Below are 14,597 nucleotides of genomic sequence, written 5' to 3'. Positions count from 1 at the left end.
GTGGTTTGCATATACTGATTCAAGCTGGGTTTTCCAGAGATTCAAACGAAGAAAGGGCTTGTGGCATTAAAAGTAGAGTTTAAACAGATTTGTGTCTTTCTTTTGATTCAGCAAATAGGCAGGAGGGGACAGAGGACACCTCCAACCCTTGCTGAAGGGTTTGAAAGACTTTGGCCTACCAGGGCCCCGGAGGATTAATGGGCAATTTCGGGTACATTCAATAAGCAGGTAGATCTGTTTATTGTTTTTATTATGGGGTCTCTGTAATGCTTTTATCATAAGAATAAATGTGCTTGCATAGAAAGAGCTGTGCAGTAACTTGTAACTGCTGGCAATATGCAGTTCATAGCCCTCGGAGAGAAAGCAACGCACAGGTGCTGGCCATTAGGCAGATGGGCTTGCTGGGGTATCACCGGGTATGACAGGGGCTGTGAAGCCTTATAACTGCCAGTCAGAAGGGAGTGAGACATAGGTCCCCACCCAGACACTGGTGACAGATAGAGGCCTGAGAACTGACTTGGCATTCCTGGAGTGAACCACGGGCTAGGGTGGGGTGGATTTAGGGTTGCCAATTTTGGTTGGATGTATTCCTGGAGGTTTCATCACAACATAATGTTTAATTAAAGATTAATCTTTAATTCCTGGAGACTTCAGGACAATCGTGGAGGGCTGGCAACCCTCGGGGCTATAAACCCTGAAACTGTGACACAGAGTAGCTAAAGTTAGGCATCTAAATCACCACCTAATTAAAATGCCCTGATTTTCAGGTGTGCCAAATACCTGCAGCTCCCACTAAAGTCAAATTTTGTTTTGGCCTTAATGGCAACTGCAGATCAGGCCTTTAGTTTATATGCTGAAAATAAAGAGCATATCCTTTAACTAATCCTGATTCACGTTACTAAGGTATCTCCCTAAAACTTACTTGTACTACTTGAGATTCCCCTTACAAGACTGAAACAGAGACTTTTGTAGCCCAATAGCCTCATGAAATACTTCTTTTTGTGTGAATGTTTTTTTTTTGTTTTAAATACCACTACAAAATCACAAGTAGTTCCTGCTTCCTGTGAGCATCCGTCAAGCATGTACAGATGGTAAGCACGCAAATAAAAATCTTAGTTCTTGCCCCATGTAAGCAAACCATTTGTAATGCTTATTTAAAAAAAAAAAAAAGTCAGGTTAAATGATCATGATTGTGTAAATCACATGGGTGGATTGGAATTACTCAGTTAAAGCATTTGCCTTCTTGGACGCAGACATTTAGTCTGTTTTAGTTTTAACCAAATAATTTTGAAAACTTTTGTAAATAAAGCTGCAGTATTTATACAGAGTGCAAGAGATCATGTTCATGCAATCTAGGGGCTTGTCTACATTATATGGCAATGCACTCTACAGGGGTGTGAATTCTAAAGTGCAGCAATGTATTGCACACTAACTGGCCCATGGAGACCCAGCTGGCATGAACTAAAAGTACCCTACTGCACATTAAGATAACACTTCATTACTACATTTAACACAAACTAGGGAACTTTAATGCATACCAGGAAGATCTTCACGGAGCAGTTAAGTGCGCAGCATGTTGGTGTGCTTTAGAATTCTAATGCACGTAGCCGCACCATATAGATAAGCCTTTGATTCATAAGAAGGAGGTGTAAAGGAGGCTGCCAGTTCGGTGCATAAAGATATTCTATAAAATCCCTTTTAATGCTTGTATTAAAGTATTATATTGTCCATATTGGGTCACAGATCACATTCTGTTTGAAACAAAGAAAGAGCTGCTTGCACTTTGATTCTTAAATACTTCAGACTACATTGTGCATAAACCTGTGATAAAATATGAACATGCGTTAGACCAGGAGATGAACAGCACCAATTGTAAGATACTAAAATCTCTCCTGAATCAAGAAACAATCTACTGATTCACATATATTAATCCAGATAATAATTTTTCTGGGGATTTTGCCACATCATATTTTATACATTTTTTATTAGTCACCATTATTAATGACTTGAGAAATACGAATTGGGAATATTTTCCACAGTAATTTTTAGTAATAGGCCTTCTTCCTCTGGTATTGTACCTGCATGTGAGTTGGTTTGGTTCTAGGATCGTTTCTCTGGCATGACAGTTAGCAGAATTCCATTTTAGAGAGCAAATTATTGTCACTTGAGCTTCATAAAAAAAAAAAAGCTACAGGATTCTCAAAAATGTATATGAATAGTGCATAGCTCACACCAAATCATAAATGGCATTACTTTATTAAGGAAAGCATGCACTCCACACATCTCGAAGACAACATACATTATTTCCCCATTCCAGTCAGCTACTGAATGTTTTCCTATATACAATTAAAGCTGATTTCCAAGATGCCAATAGCATTGTACTTGTCATTCAAGAAGAGATTAGATTTCATTGGAAGTTCAACTGAACTAGTTAGTGGAGGAGAAAAATTGACACACACATACTTCAGCTTTGATGGATAATAATAAACACCATGTAATGCAGTTTCTATAACATGTTACAGATTTGTATGTGTAGTTTGTTTTTAATAATTATTATGACAAATGATGATATTTCCAACATTTGATAAAATTACCTTTAATACTTGTACCTTTGGAATGATTAATTGCTCCTTTAAAAGGGTTTTCAATTATTCATTATGTAAAGAGAAGGAAACAGAAATTACTGAAAGGAGAAATATTATTCTAATGGGTATATTTTTAGAGAGTCCTAGTTTACTAATATAGATTACTAAAAAATACCCTTAATTTTACTTTAAATATGAAACATTTCCCATATTTCACTGGAAAAAATGAACCCTATTTTTTTATATCCTGAATATAAAACATACAGTGAAACATTTGAATCTTGATTATTGTGAAAGGAAAGGATTTTAAACTGTTCTTGTGAGAATACTTTCTGTCACCGATGGTTATCTTCCACTCTCTTCACACACAGAAAGAATGTAAGATTCATGAAGGGTATGAAAACTCACAACATTATTTTAAAATGCCATGCAGCAAAAAGGATAATTTACAACTATGAACACACATTGAAATAAGCAGAGTATCATTTCCTGTGAAGAGAAATTGCACTATTATAATAATTAAAAAAATATTGCTCCTTCAATTGAATTTATGCCAATATAACTCAATGACAAACTATATCTCTTTCTAAGTACAGTATGTAGGTCATGTGTTCAGCTGCAGAAAATATAATACCATGTTCCCCTTTTCTTTTTGTGCCTTAGGAGACAGGCAGTTTGCTTTAGTCCCAGTCCTAACATAGCTCAGCATCAGCTTTCCAATGGCACCAAAATACAACCTACCTATGTCCATTACAGCCCTTTACTGCTTATCATCCAGAATCTTTCTGTGAACAGATATACTCCAGGTATGTCTCCCTCTTCCGCCCCCCCGCCCTCCCAATATTGAAGTCAGGATGATAACCAAAGAAAATAAAATAGCCTCTGACAAGGGAGTAATAAGGACCTCAAGCTTATTATTTAATTATTTAACAAAAGAACAAGATTAAGGATTTTTTTTAAAGTAATAAGAACAAAACAAAATAATTTTAGTAACTGCGTAGTTAAGTCAAAGAATGCATATGCAACAACAAAACCAGCTCATTAAACACCAAGACCAACAGTTGTTATAGAGCCACAAGTCTAGTAACATTGAATAAGTGTGAGGTCACAGCTATTAACTCAAGCTGCTTTCAAAAGAGACACTGTCAAGTATTTTTAATAACTGATCTTTTAAAAAACTCTCTTCGTTTCCTTTATCTTCTTAGAAGGTTAAAAATATCTCTTTTCCTATTTTTTGTTTGTATGTATGCAAACATCTCAGCCTCTGAACCCATTTTTGTATGGAGCATATACCAGAATAGAACTGTTGGCTTTACTTTCCTGTCATCAAACATAAATCAGCCCAGCTGTGTGAACATAGTTCTGTTATTTGTGCTCCCCTTGTTTGGTTCTGAGGCACAGAGCAAAAACATTAGGATAATGCACAGGCAGCGGCTCTGCAGGTATGAGAACTTTTTAGCTACCAGTGCTAGAGTTGTGAGTTTATTTTGAAAAGTTATTTTTAAAAGAAGTGGGAATCTGTAGAAGGCTCTGCACTACATTTCAACAACTTGAAAATTTACACAGATTTTGGTCCTGAACTACTTGACAGTATCACTTTAATCTGTGACTTCAGCAAAACACCTCAGGGATACACACACAGACAGATAAAAGGGTGTTCTCATACCTTTTTTGGATTTTCCTAAGTTTGATAAGAAGAAGAATAAAAAAAATCATATTGTATCCATTTAAGAAGTTTTTTCATTTTTTTAATTAGTGCCCATTATTCTAAAGTAGAATAAGTCGTGTCCCAAGAGCTTGCTTAGTCATGTCCTAAGAGTGCTTAAACTACGTATAAATTGTATATACAACGTTCTGAGTGGCAAACTGACACAGTAGAAATTAGAGATGAAAAAGACCACCTTCATTATCTTGGCAGCTGGTGATGAGTGCTCTCTACGCAGCATGTTTTCCAGTGCTTTGTCTTTTCTTGTTTTTTTTTAACTCATGAGCAGTGCAGTTTCTACTACTTCCTTTAGGAGACCACTACATAGATTGGTTAGATTTAATTACTTGGACAAGTCTCACATTCCTACTTTAATGGCTCTTTAGCCATGCTACCCAATATACACAGGCTAAACTGTACACATGCATGGAGTCCCACTGAATTTGCACAGGCCCAAGCATTCACCTGAGCCCAATTTTTCCTCAGAACAATCACTTTCTCCTCCTCTTTAGATGGCTGAACTTTAAAATCACCTTTACTTGTAGACATCTTAGTTTAAACAGGATGTCTCATTTATCTAGTGGTAGCTCTTAAATCAATTCTATATATGCCAGAATTGTACTTACACCACAATCCTTGAGAAATCCATCAAGAATGACAGCTAAGAAACAATTTTTCAGTTAATGGTTTATGCCAAAGATATTTAACATGTGACAAACTGCTCTTAACTCAGATAATTATTAGCTAAAATAGTATTAGGGTATGTCTACACTGACAGAGTTACAGCACCGGCAGTTACAGCGCTGCACAGAGAGCGCTGAAGAGAAACGGCTGTTGTGTGTTCACACTGTCAGCTGCCTGTGCAATAGCGTGTTCACATTTGCGGCACTTGCAGCGGTATTCGGAGCAGTGCACTCTGGGTAGCTATGCCACAGAGCACCTCTTTCTCTTCTGCCGCTAAGAGTTGCGAGAAGACAGAGTGGGTCGCAGGGCATCCTGGGTCCTGTCCCAGTGCCCCATGATGCATTGCTTCACATCCCATCAATCACTGTGCTCCCATCCACATTTGGCACCATCTCTGAACAGTTTGTGTTCTGCGCGCTCTGCCTCTTTGGTTTGCAGCAGTGGATCCCGCACTGTTGACAAATATGCTGCTTGCTCTGACTAACACATCACAAGTGACAGTGGAGTTATTCCTTAAACTTCAAAGGCAAGAGGAGTGCGACATTGATCTCGCCACGCGTAGTAGCTACGACATGAGATTGCTTGTGGCATTCACGGAGGTGCTGACTACAGTGGAACGCAGCTTTTGGGCTTGGGAAACAAGGACTGAGTGGTAAGATCACATTGTCATGTGTGTCTGGGATGACGAGCAGTGGCTGCAGAACTTTCGGATGAGGAAAGCCACATTCATGGGACTGTGTGATGAGCTCGCCCCAGCCCTGCAGCGCAAGGACATGAGAATGAGAGCTGCCCTGTCACTGGAGAAACGCATGGCGACTGCATTGTGGAAGCTGGCTACTCCAGACTGATTGGTCACTAACCAGTTCTGAGTGGGGAAAGTCGACCGTTGGACTTGTGTTGACGGAAGTCTGCTGGACCATTAATCGCATCCTGCTCCAAAAGACCGTGGCTCTGGGCAATGTGTGTGACATTGTGGATGGCTTTGCACAAATGGGCTTCCCTAACTGCAGAGGGGCGATAGATGGCATTGAATATTACAGTTCTGGCACCAGACCACCTAGCCACCGAGTACAATAATCAGAAGGGGTATTTCTCAATGGTTCTCCAGGCACTTGTGGATCACCATGGGTGTTTCACGACATTAACGCAGGCTGGTCCGGAAAGGTGCATGACGCATGCATCTTTCGGAACACTGGCCTGCAGGGACTTTCTTCCTGGACCAGAAGATCACCGTAGGGGAAGTCGAAATGCCCACTGTGATCCTGGGAGACCCTGCCTACTTCTTAATGCTGTGGCTTATGAAGCCATACACAGGGTATCTTGTTGAACCGCTCCTTGCTGCTGTCAACAGGCTGAGCAAGTGCAGAATGACTGTTGAGTGTGCTTTTGGCCGTTTAAAGGCCTGCTGGAGCTGCCTATATGGGCAGCTGGACCTGGCTGATGACAATATTCCTATGCTTATAGCCATGTGCTGTATGCTCCATAATATTTGTGAAGGGAAGGGTGAAAGCTTCACTCAGGGCTGGACAACTGAGGCTCAGTGCCTGGAGGCTGAATTTGAACAGCCAGAGACCAGGGCTATTAGAGAGGCACAGCGTGGGGCCATAAGGATCAGGGATGCCTTGGGGCAGCAATTTGAAGCTGAAAGCCACTAATATTTGTTGCTATGCTCGGGAGTAGAGTGCTTGTAATGCTAGGAGGTGATTGTGATTGGTGCAGACGATGCACTATGAAGGTATAAGAAAACTGCCTGTTACTTTGCAGGGCTCTGATTGCTTTCAATTAATGGAATAAAGATTGCTTTCAAACCAAAACAATTATTTTATTAAAAACCAACAATCAGAGGAGAGAGACAAACAAAAAAACACATCAGCACTGAGGGGGATGGGGGAAAGGAGGTTCCTAGGAGGAGGTGGGGTCCCGGGATGGTTAAAGATTTGTGTATGTTCAGATATCATATCCAACCTTCTCCTTTGGAGTACAGTGCAGCGGGTACTGTACTTCAGCAGGGCTAAACTGCAGAGGAACGGGTGTTGAGTGAAGTGGGTACTTGGAGTCCGCAGGGCTGGACTGTGAGGGGGGGAGGAATGGAATGCAGCGGGTACAGACTGGAGCCAGCAGATTGATAAGAGTGTGTTGGCGGTGTCTGGGGGGCACATAGGAAAGAGTTTTGTGACAGTGGCTTCAGGGGAGGGCGGGTGCGGTTTGCAGTGCTAGTAGCACCTGGAGTGTGTCTGCTTGGCGCTCCATAACGTTTAAGAGCCACTCTGTGGCTTTGTTCTGGCGTGCCGCGTTCTCCTTTCGGTCCCTCTTTTCGCTGTCCTGCCACTCCTTCAATTCTTGTTTTTTGGCCATGGAGTGCATCATGACATCACACAGAAAGTCCTCTTTAGTTCTTCATGGCTGCTTTCTAATTCTGCGCAGCTGTTTAGCCAGAGATAACAAAGAGGGAGGCTGGGTTCCAAGGTCATATCTATGAAGCCAAAATGCAACACTTTACAGAAGCAGTATTGTTTGCAACACACATACCACTGATTTAAAACACAGCCACTATTCACATGCCTGTCCCTAACTGGCTGACCCCAGGCAAGCACACATGAGCCACAAGACCCCCAAAATGGTGAGTAACTGCAGGGGCAGGAGAAATCAGTGTTCCAGGACCGTACTGTACATTGGGCACGTGGCTCTTGGGGAGAGCCAGCATTGTAGGGGAAGCCTTATAATCATTACTGTCCCCACATTTTCCACAGGCACATTGTCCACACTATGAAAGATATTTCACTGCTGAAGGTGAGCAGGGAATCAAGGGAGGGTCTTCTCCAAGACTGCAGCGTCCGCCCTGGCCCCCCAGTGATGGCACAGTGGCACGGGAAAGTTACCCTTAATGGGGCAAGAAACAAAGCAGCTCTGCCAAAGAACCCGTGTCAGCGGATTTCCCAGTATCTCCATGAGAGTTTCCTGGAGATCTCGGAGGGAGATTCCCGTGAAGTGAGGGAGTCAATCAACAGCCTATTCCGCCGCTCAGACTAAGCATGCAGTGGGAGACAAGCCTGCTTTCTGCAACCCTCCTACCCCCAACAACTTGCTTCAGCGATTCCCAAAATCAGATCCACTTACCAGGGGCCTCCTCTCCTGTTTGCGCTTCGCCAATCTCCGATAGCTGTGACTGGCTAGGGTCATCCGGGGTAGAAAAAAGCTCCTGACTGCGTGCATCTCTGGCCTCCGAGTCATCCTCTGCCTCTGGGTCCCCCCTCCCCCTCCACATCCTTGTCCAAGATTTCCTCCTCCTGGCTCGGTCCATTCTTGACTGGCACATGAGCCAACGAAGTAGCCACAGGGGCCTTCGCAGTGTAGGTGGGGTTGCCACCGAGTATCGCGGTCAGCTCTTTGTAGAACAGGCAGCTGATGCGATCCAGCAGCTCGGCATTGTGCCAAGTGGGGGATCGTGCATGAACCAGGCTTGGTCACCTGGAAAGATGCACTGAGACCACTGCATGTGTCACTGAGCAAACAAGAAGGGGACTTTCAAAATTCCCAAGTAATTTAAGGATGTTGGTCACTTGAGGGCAGGGCAGTAGAGTTCAAACCGATGACCAGAGAGGCGAGAACAGGTATTGTGGGACACCTCCTGGAGGCCAATCGCAGCACTGTAATTGACCAGGGTGTCTACACTGGCACCACGGTGCTGTACCCCGGTGCAGAAAGCTGTACACCTCTCGTTGGGGTGGTTTTTTTTTTTTACAGTTTCTGCGCACTAAGTGGCTTGGCAGTGTGTACACACCTCAGGAGTTACAACGCAGAAAGCTGCTTTACTGTGCAGAAACTCGCCAGTGTAGACAAGGCCTTAGTTATTTCCTTGTGAGGTCTAGTTTTTTAAATCAGGTTACTTGTCACTCACATTTTTGATAGTCTTTGCAATTAAGTCCATTTAGTATGAATGGATCTGTGAAAATACTTCCAAATGAAAACCATCGTCACCTGGTCTTAAATTTATTTGCAGATGAGGCATCAACTGCCCCAGAATCAAGATATGCAAAGCTGCAGTTCCCACATGAAATTTAAGTCAGTCCCCTTGCCTATCTGTTGTGTTTTCTATTCCTGCATAAAGCCATATAGCTTAATGAATATGCACAACATGGTCAAATTGAAGTGGATTTGAAAATGCTCCATTTCCTGACTTTGGTGAAATTAAAATATTTATCTTTAAATTTATATTTTACTTTCTTGGATTTTCAAATTTATGTTTTTGGGGTAAGTGAAGTAGAAATTGGAGAGAAAATTAGAGAAAAAAATTTTAGGAGTATTTAATTTAATACTACTTTAGAAAAACATTTCTGAATTATCTTAACTGTCAATTCCTCCAGAGACAGCTGAATAACTTTCTACAGAATTATACATATGCACACACAGATATCTCTGGCCTAATAATTTCAGCCCCAAGAAAGCTTGTAAGCCACTGGAAACACCGTTAACACCTGAGCAGCACTTCAACTCTATTTAATATTGCAGTTGATGTGACACCGTGCTATGTTTATGGTATATGCTCCAAATAGTAAGGATAAAAAGGCATTCATCATACAAAACTATAATTCACCACTGTCATAAGCATATATAATGCCAATAAATTCAATGGGCTTGTGCATGCTTTTGGAAGCAATAAACTGGGACTATCATGTCACCCACAACACATCACTTTCAGCGCAGAAACCCACTGGAGCGTCAAGCCTGTCAACTGTCGGAGAGAAGGCAAGTGAAATAAGTGATGTTTTAGTATGCATCACGAGTTTACAATGTTTAGAATCTACTTTTTACATATGCTGTACTAACAAAATGAGCTTTCTGGGGGAAGTGTAGGGGATATTAAAGATTAATACATGATTTTATTGTTTTAACATGTCTAAAGAATTTTATACATGTGTTCGCTTGATCTGTCCACTTAAGCTGAACAAACAGGTAATATTTATACCTATTCTTTATTTATTGGGGAAAAAAACAAACTACTTATCTCTGCAAAGCCACACAATATACTGAACAAACAATTGTGAAGTCCTGTAGCACAATGCAGGATCATGTAAACCAGGAGGGGTGACATCATTTGCCGGATCTAAAATTAGACAACAGCTATATTTTGGTTCTCACAAATGTCTATATATCACAAGCCTATATACCACTATATAAGCCTGCCCTCTGTGTTGGGCTGTACAAGAATCTTCCCTTCTCTCAAGTTAATCTTTTCTGGTGGTTCAGTGTTATTAAGAGAAATGGGAAAGATGTACAAGATCAACATATCAATCCCCCTACAAGAGCAGCATATAACTTTCCCAGATACTCAACAGCTGTTACACTTGTTTTTAGTCGAAAGGCCAAGCTTATCTTTCTGATGAATTATGTTTTTATATACGAGGAGAGCTGGCAAAGAAATAAAGGGATGATAGTAAGGAAAGGAAATCATATAGTTGTCAGGACTTAGGAAAGAAAGAAGAATAAATTTAACTTCTGCTCACACCTGATTTGTCTTCATTCTCAACTGTGTTTGTGAAGTTATGCAGAACTTGGGCCTTGGTTACATAAATCTATCTTCCACTGAATCAATGGGAGCCATATTCGAGAACAGAATTTGACCTGTCCTTAATAACAAATAATTAAACTAAATTAAAAATTATGTTTAAATCTTAGGACATGAGTGATTTTTTTTACCCAATTTTCACTATTCTAAGGCAACACACATTCTCCATTGATACTATTAAAGAGAACGTAAGTTCTACTGAATGGGCTAAATTATATTCACGGTATAGGCCTCCCCACTAAATTCCATAGGAGCCCTGTTTGTGCCTGTTTTTAAAGGTGTTAGAACTTGCCCCTCAGGTTTCCACACACCGAATGCTTGTTTGACGATGAATTTTTGTATTTCTTCACTGATTTGTTCAACATACAGGAGTATTTAACAAATTGTCTAAAGAAAAGTTTCTGCAAACAATTTAGTTGCCGATTTGTGATATTAAAGGACTTTCCCCAAACCGTAAGACAATTTAGGAACAGAAAAAAGCAATTATATCCTTCAAACTCCTTCCAAAAAAATAAATCTGAGCAAAAAGGTAATAAACATTAAAAATATCACTAAGGAAGGAGAGTGAAGCAGAGACAGTTCTGCCTGTTTTTTTGCATTTATTCCTAGATCCCCTCAGTTTTAATTATATCTCCCACTTTTTAAAACCTGTGTGAGTGCAAGCAAAGCATCTCTCAACAGCTTTATAGTGCCTCAACATTTCAAATTAGGCCATCAAGAAATTTCCTCTTTCCCAATGAGAATAAACCCAATCCCCTAAACCTCTTTTCATAATTTAGTGTCTTCACACAGTTATCCTCTCTGCTGCCTCTTTTAAGGCAATAATTATCTTCCTGTGATATGGCAATCACCATAGCACGTATTATTCCAGATGGCATCGAAAAAAGCACCTTGCACAGAATCAAATATACCTCTTTTTTGTATTCTCCATCTGCTTATTCAGTCTTGAATTAGACTATATATTTTTAGTCTACACCTCTACTATACTGACTAATTTCACTGATTCTCTTCCCCATTCTCTCAGCATTTTCTTGATCTATGTATTAGGCAATTGTTCGTATGGCACACATATCATAGTTTGGTTGCATTCTGACAAAAGAAATTTGATTGGCAGAGTTTGCAACATAAAAGGTGGGCAAGGAATTTCAAAATTAGTGGGTCTATCCTTCCCATAATAGCCAGCGTCTTCAATTTGTAAAAAAGCCTTTAACTATTCACAGTTGTTTCACATCACCTACTCTAAATGCAGTCTTGAAATAACTTTGCAAAAATCATTCCTATTTTAAAAGATTGTGATAGTCTAACTTAAAAGAATTGCTTAATATTTGTCTCTTATGTTTTGTAAGCCAAAGCAAACAAATTATGTCACAAAAAATAGCAAATATTATGTCTGGGTGCATTTGTAAGCTATCTTGTATTGCAAAATACACAACGGAGAAGCTTTCCAGGCTGACAATTAAGCTGTTTTTGTGTCTGCTTCTGAAATACTTCAGGGTGGAAGTAACAAAACAAAACAAAAAATACAGAAAGTTTGTGCAAGGCCCTCCAGATTACTGAACCCTAAGAGGCAAACCCACAACTGTGGTTCAATTCTGTAAGGTGACTATGTAAAAATGGTGCAATTTTACTCAGCAAATCTGCTCCATGTGTGTTCAGTCACCTCTGTTGATTTGGCTGACTATAAGCATCTTCTTAGACTACAATAATGCTTTTAACACTTGTTAGCCCTGAATAGCCAACACAGATATGGGAAACTATGATGGAAAAGTAGTATGAATTCTATTTTGGCTAATGCATAATTAACACAATTGTAAATTAAATTTCTACAGTAGAATATTTATTTTTGGAAATGATGCACATACCAGAAAGAACAGATATTGATTCTCAGATCTCAGAAACAGTTGAGTTTGCAGAGTTGACAGAATCAAACATATTTTTACTTAAAAAATTGAGCACGAATGAAAATAAACAGAACCCCAAGGCTTGCAGGGACATGTTTCACAGCAGTACTGTACATTGAATGCAGATGGTCATGTCCTTATTTCAGAGTTGCACCAGCAAAGCTACAACAATCAATATTTTTAGGCACACACATCTATGATAAATTAAAATAAACTGTACTCTGTTATAAATCTTCTTCTTTAAGGGACAATCATAAACCCTGATTATTCCACCCTGGCAAAAGTATCTGCCCATGAAGAGTAATTTACAAGATCAAGGCATTAGATTAGGGTGACCAGATCAGAGGAAGAAAATCGGGACCTGGGGCGGGGAGGGAGGGGGGGAGCCGAGTGCTGCCGGTGGAGCAAAAAAAAAAAAAAAAAGCCAAGTGCTGCCTGCTGCTGGCGAAGTAAAAAAAAAACCGCCGGCGGAGCAAAATATCAGGACAAATTGCGTCCCGACCAGAGATTTTATCGGGATGTCTGGTCACCCTACATTAGATAATGTTTCTAAACACACACACACACCCTATCTTTAATAAGTTGTCTCAAAAAAAACCCCCCAAAAAACCCCACTCAAGTTAGTTGGAGTTAACCAGTTTACCCAATACATATTCTTCAATGCACTTTTTTTGTTTACTACGGCATATGTGAAAATTATGTACTTTTAAATTGAAATGGGAAATGTCAAGGAGCCATTGCCTGTGCTCCTGCAATAAAGCTTAATACCATACATCTTTAACATCGTCTTTTGCTGAAGTCTGAACACGTAGTTCATGAAGTATACATGAAGTATATGCAGCTTTCTATTTTCATATTGAAAGGAAAAATATTATTTCAAAGCCCTAACGTAAACTCTGTAGATTATAAGTACACTGATTTGGAATTTACTTTCCAGAAGAATGAACATTAGATACCCATGACTAGAAAGTAAGTGTTTTAAAATAACTTTACCTTTATGCATTCTTCTTGATTCGGACTCTTTGGTTATGGTTGCCAGACAGTGAGGAAGTACACTGCCACAGCTGTTGCTCTGTCCTAGTGGTAAATGACCCTGCATGAAATTTTGTGAACAGCTATTTACAAACTGCACACCTTACAACTTTGTCAGTCAGCAATTCCGGACAAAACTAATACCTCATATGGATTTCATGACAAAGTATCAGCTATAAGCTACTTTAGTTGTACATGTTCTCAATTTCTGAAATATTTTCAAGTATCTTCTCCTCCTAAAATCACATGAAGGCTCTTGGTTGCTCTACAATGATTCATGGTGCCACAATCTAGATACAATTTTCAGTTTCATCTCCACCTTCTAGTAACACCAAGAGGAAAAGAAAAATCAGAACTCTAAATGTTTCTTTAAAAATCAGTTTACTCTAATCTGGAATTGCAACCACTATTATATAGTAATCATAAATTAACTGTTATTGCATGACATCACTACAGGTTTGAATTAAGGTTGTTTTGGTGCCTTTTCCTATCTTAACATGTTTGGATTTCCTTTAAGTTTAACTCTGAATTTACTGGTTTGTAACATCTAGGGTTTATCTACACTGAAAAGTTACATTGGCATGGCTATGGGCTGGTCTACACGGGGGGGGGGGGGGGATCGATCTCAGATACGCAACTTCAGCTACATGAATAGCGTAGCTGAAGTCAAAGTATCTTAGATCGATTTACCTTGGGTCCTCACGGTGCGGGATCGACGGCCACGGCTCCCCCGTCAACTCCGCTACCACCTCTCGCTCTGGTGGAGTTCCGGAGTCGACAGGGAGCGCGTTCGGGGATCGATTTATCACGTCTAGACGAGACGCGATAAATCGATCCCCGATAGATCGATTACTACCCGCCGATCTGGCGGGTAGTGAAGACGTACCCTATGTCTCTCAAGGTACGAAAAAGCCACTGTCCTGGGAGACATAGTTAAGTTGACTTAACACCCGGGGTCGAGAGCACTAGGACGATGGAAGAATTCTTCTGTCAACCCAGTTACCACCTCTTGGGGACATGGATTATCTACGCAGATGGGAGGATCCCTTCTATCACTGTACTAAGTGTCTACACTGAAGCTCTACAGCGGAACAGTTGCAGAGTGTTTTAGAGTGTAGACATAG

The 14,597-nt window shown here is 40.4% G+C and overlaps 1 protein-coding gene across 6 annotated transcripts in view; it reads right to left on the bottom strand.

Annotated features, from left to right (window-relative positions):
• The window catches only part of PHLDB2 (pleckstrin homology like domain family B member 2), a 102,603-nt gene that overhangs the window by 14,475 nt on the left and 73,531 nt on the right, over positions 1 to 14,597 (bottom strand). For 4 of the 6 annotated variants that reach the window (XM_024200348.2, XM_026658972.1, XM_026658974.1 and 1 more), the window contains 3 exons: positions 13,435 to 13,534; positions 4,252 to 4,266; positions 2,595 to 2,630 (listed from right to left, as the gene is read on the bottom strand). In XM_024200348.2, coding sequence (XP_024056116.2) covers positions 2,595 to 2,630; positions 4,252 to 4,266; positions 13,435 to 13,534 — 151 coding nt within the window. The remainder of the gene's footprint in view (positions 1 to 2,594; positions 2,631 to 4,251; positions 4,267 to 13,434; positions 13,535 to 14,597) is intronic. The other 2 variants (XM_024200349.2, XM_024200350.2) reach the window with 1 other exon arrangement.

Source organism: Terrapene carolina, unplaced genomic scaffold (genome assembly GCF_002925995.2).
Source record: "Terrapene carolina triunguis isolate 2854851 unplaced genomic scaffold, T_m_triunguis-2.0 Scaffold558, whole genome shotgun sequence".
NCBI lineage: Eukaryota > Metazoa > Chordata > Testudines > Emydidae > Terrapene > Terrapene triunguis.
This window is presented reverse-complemented; position numbering and strand designations above follow the sequence as displayed.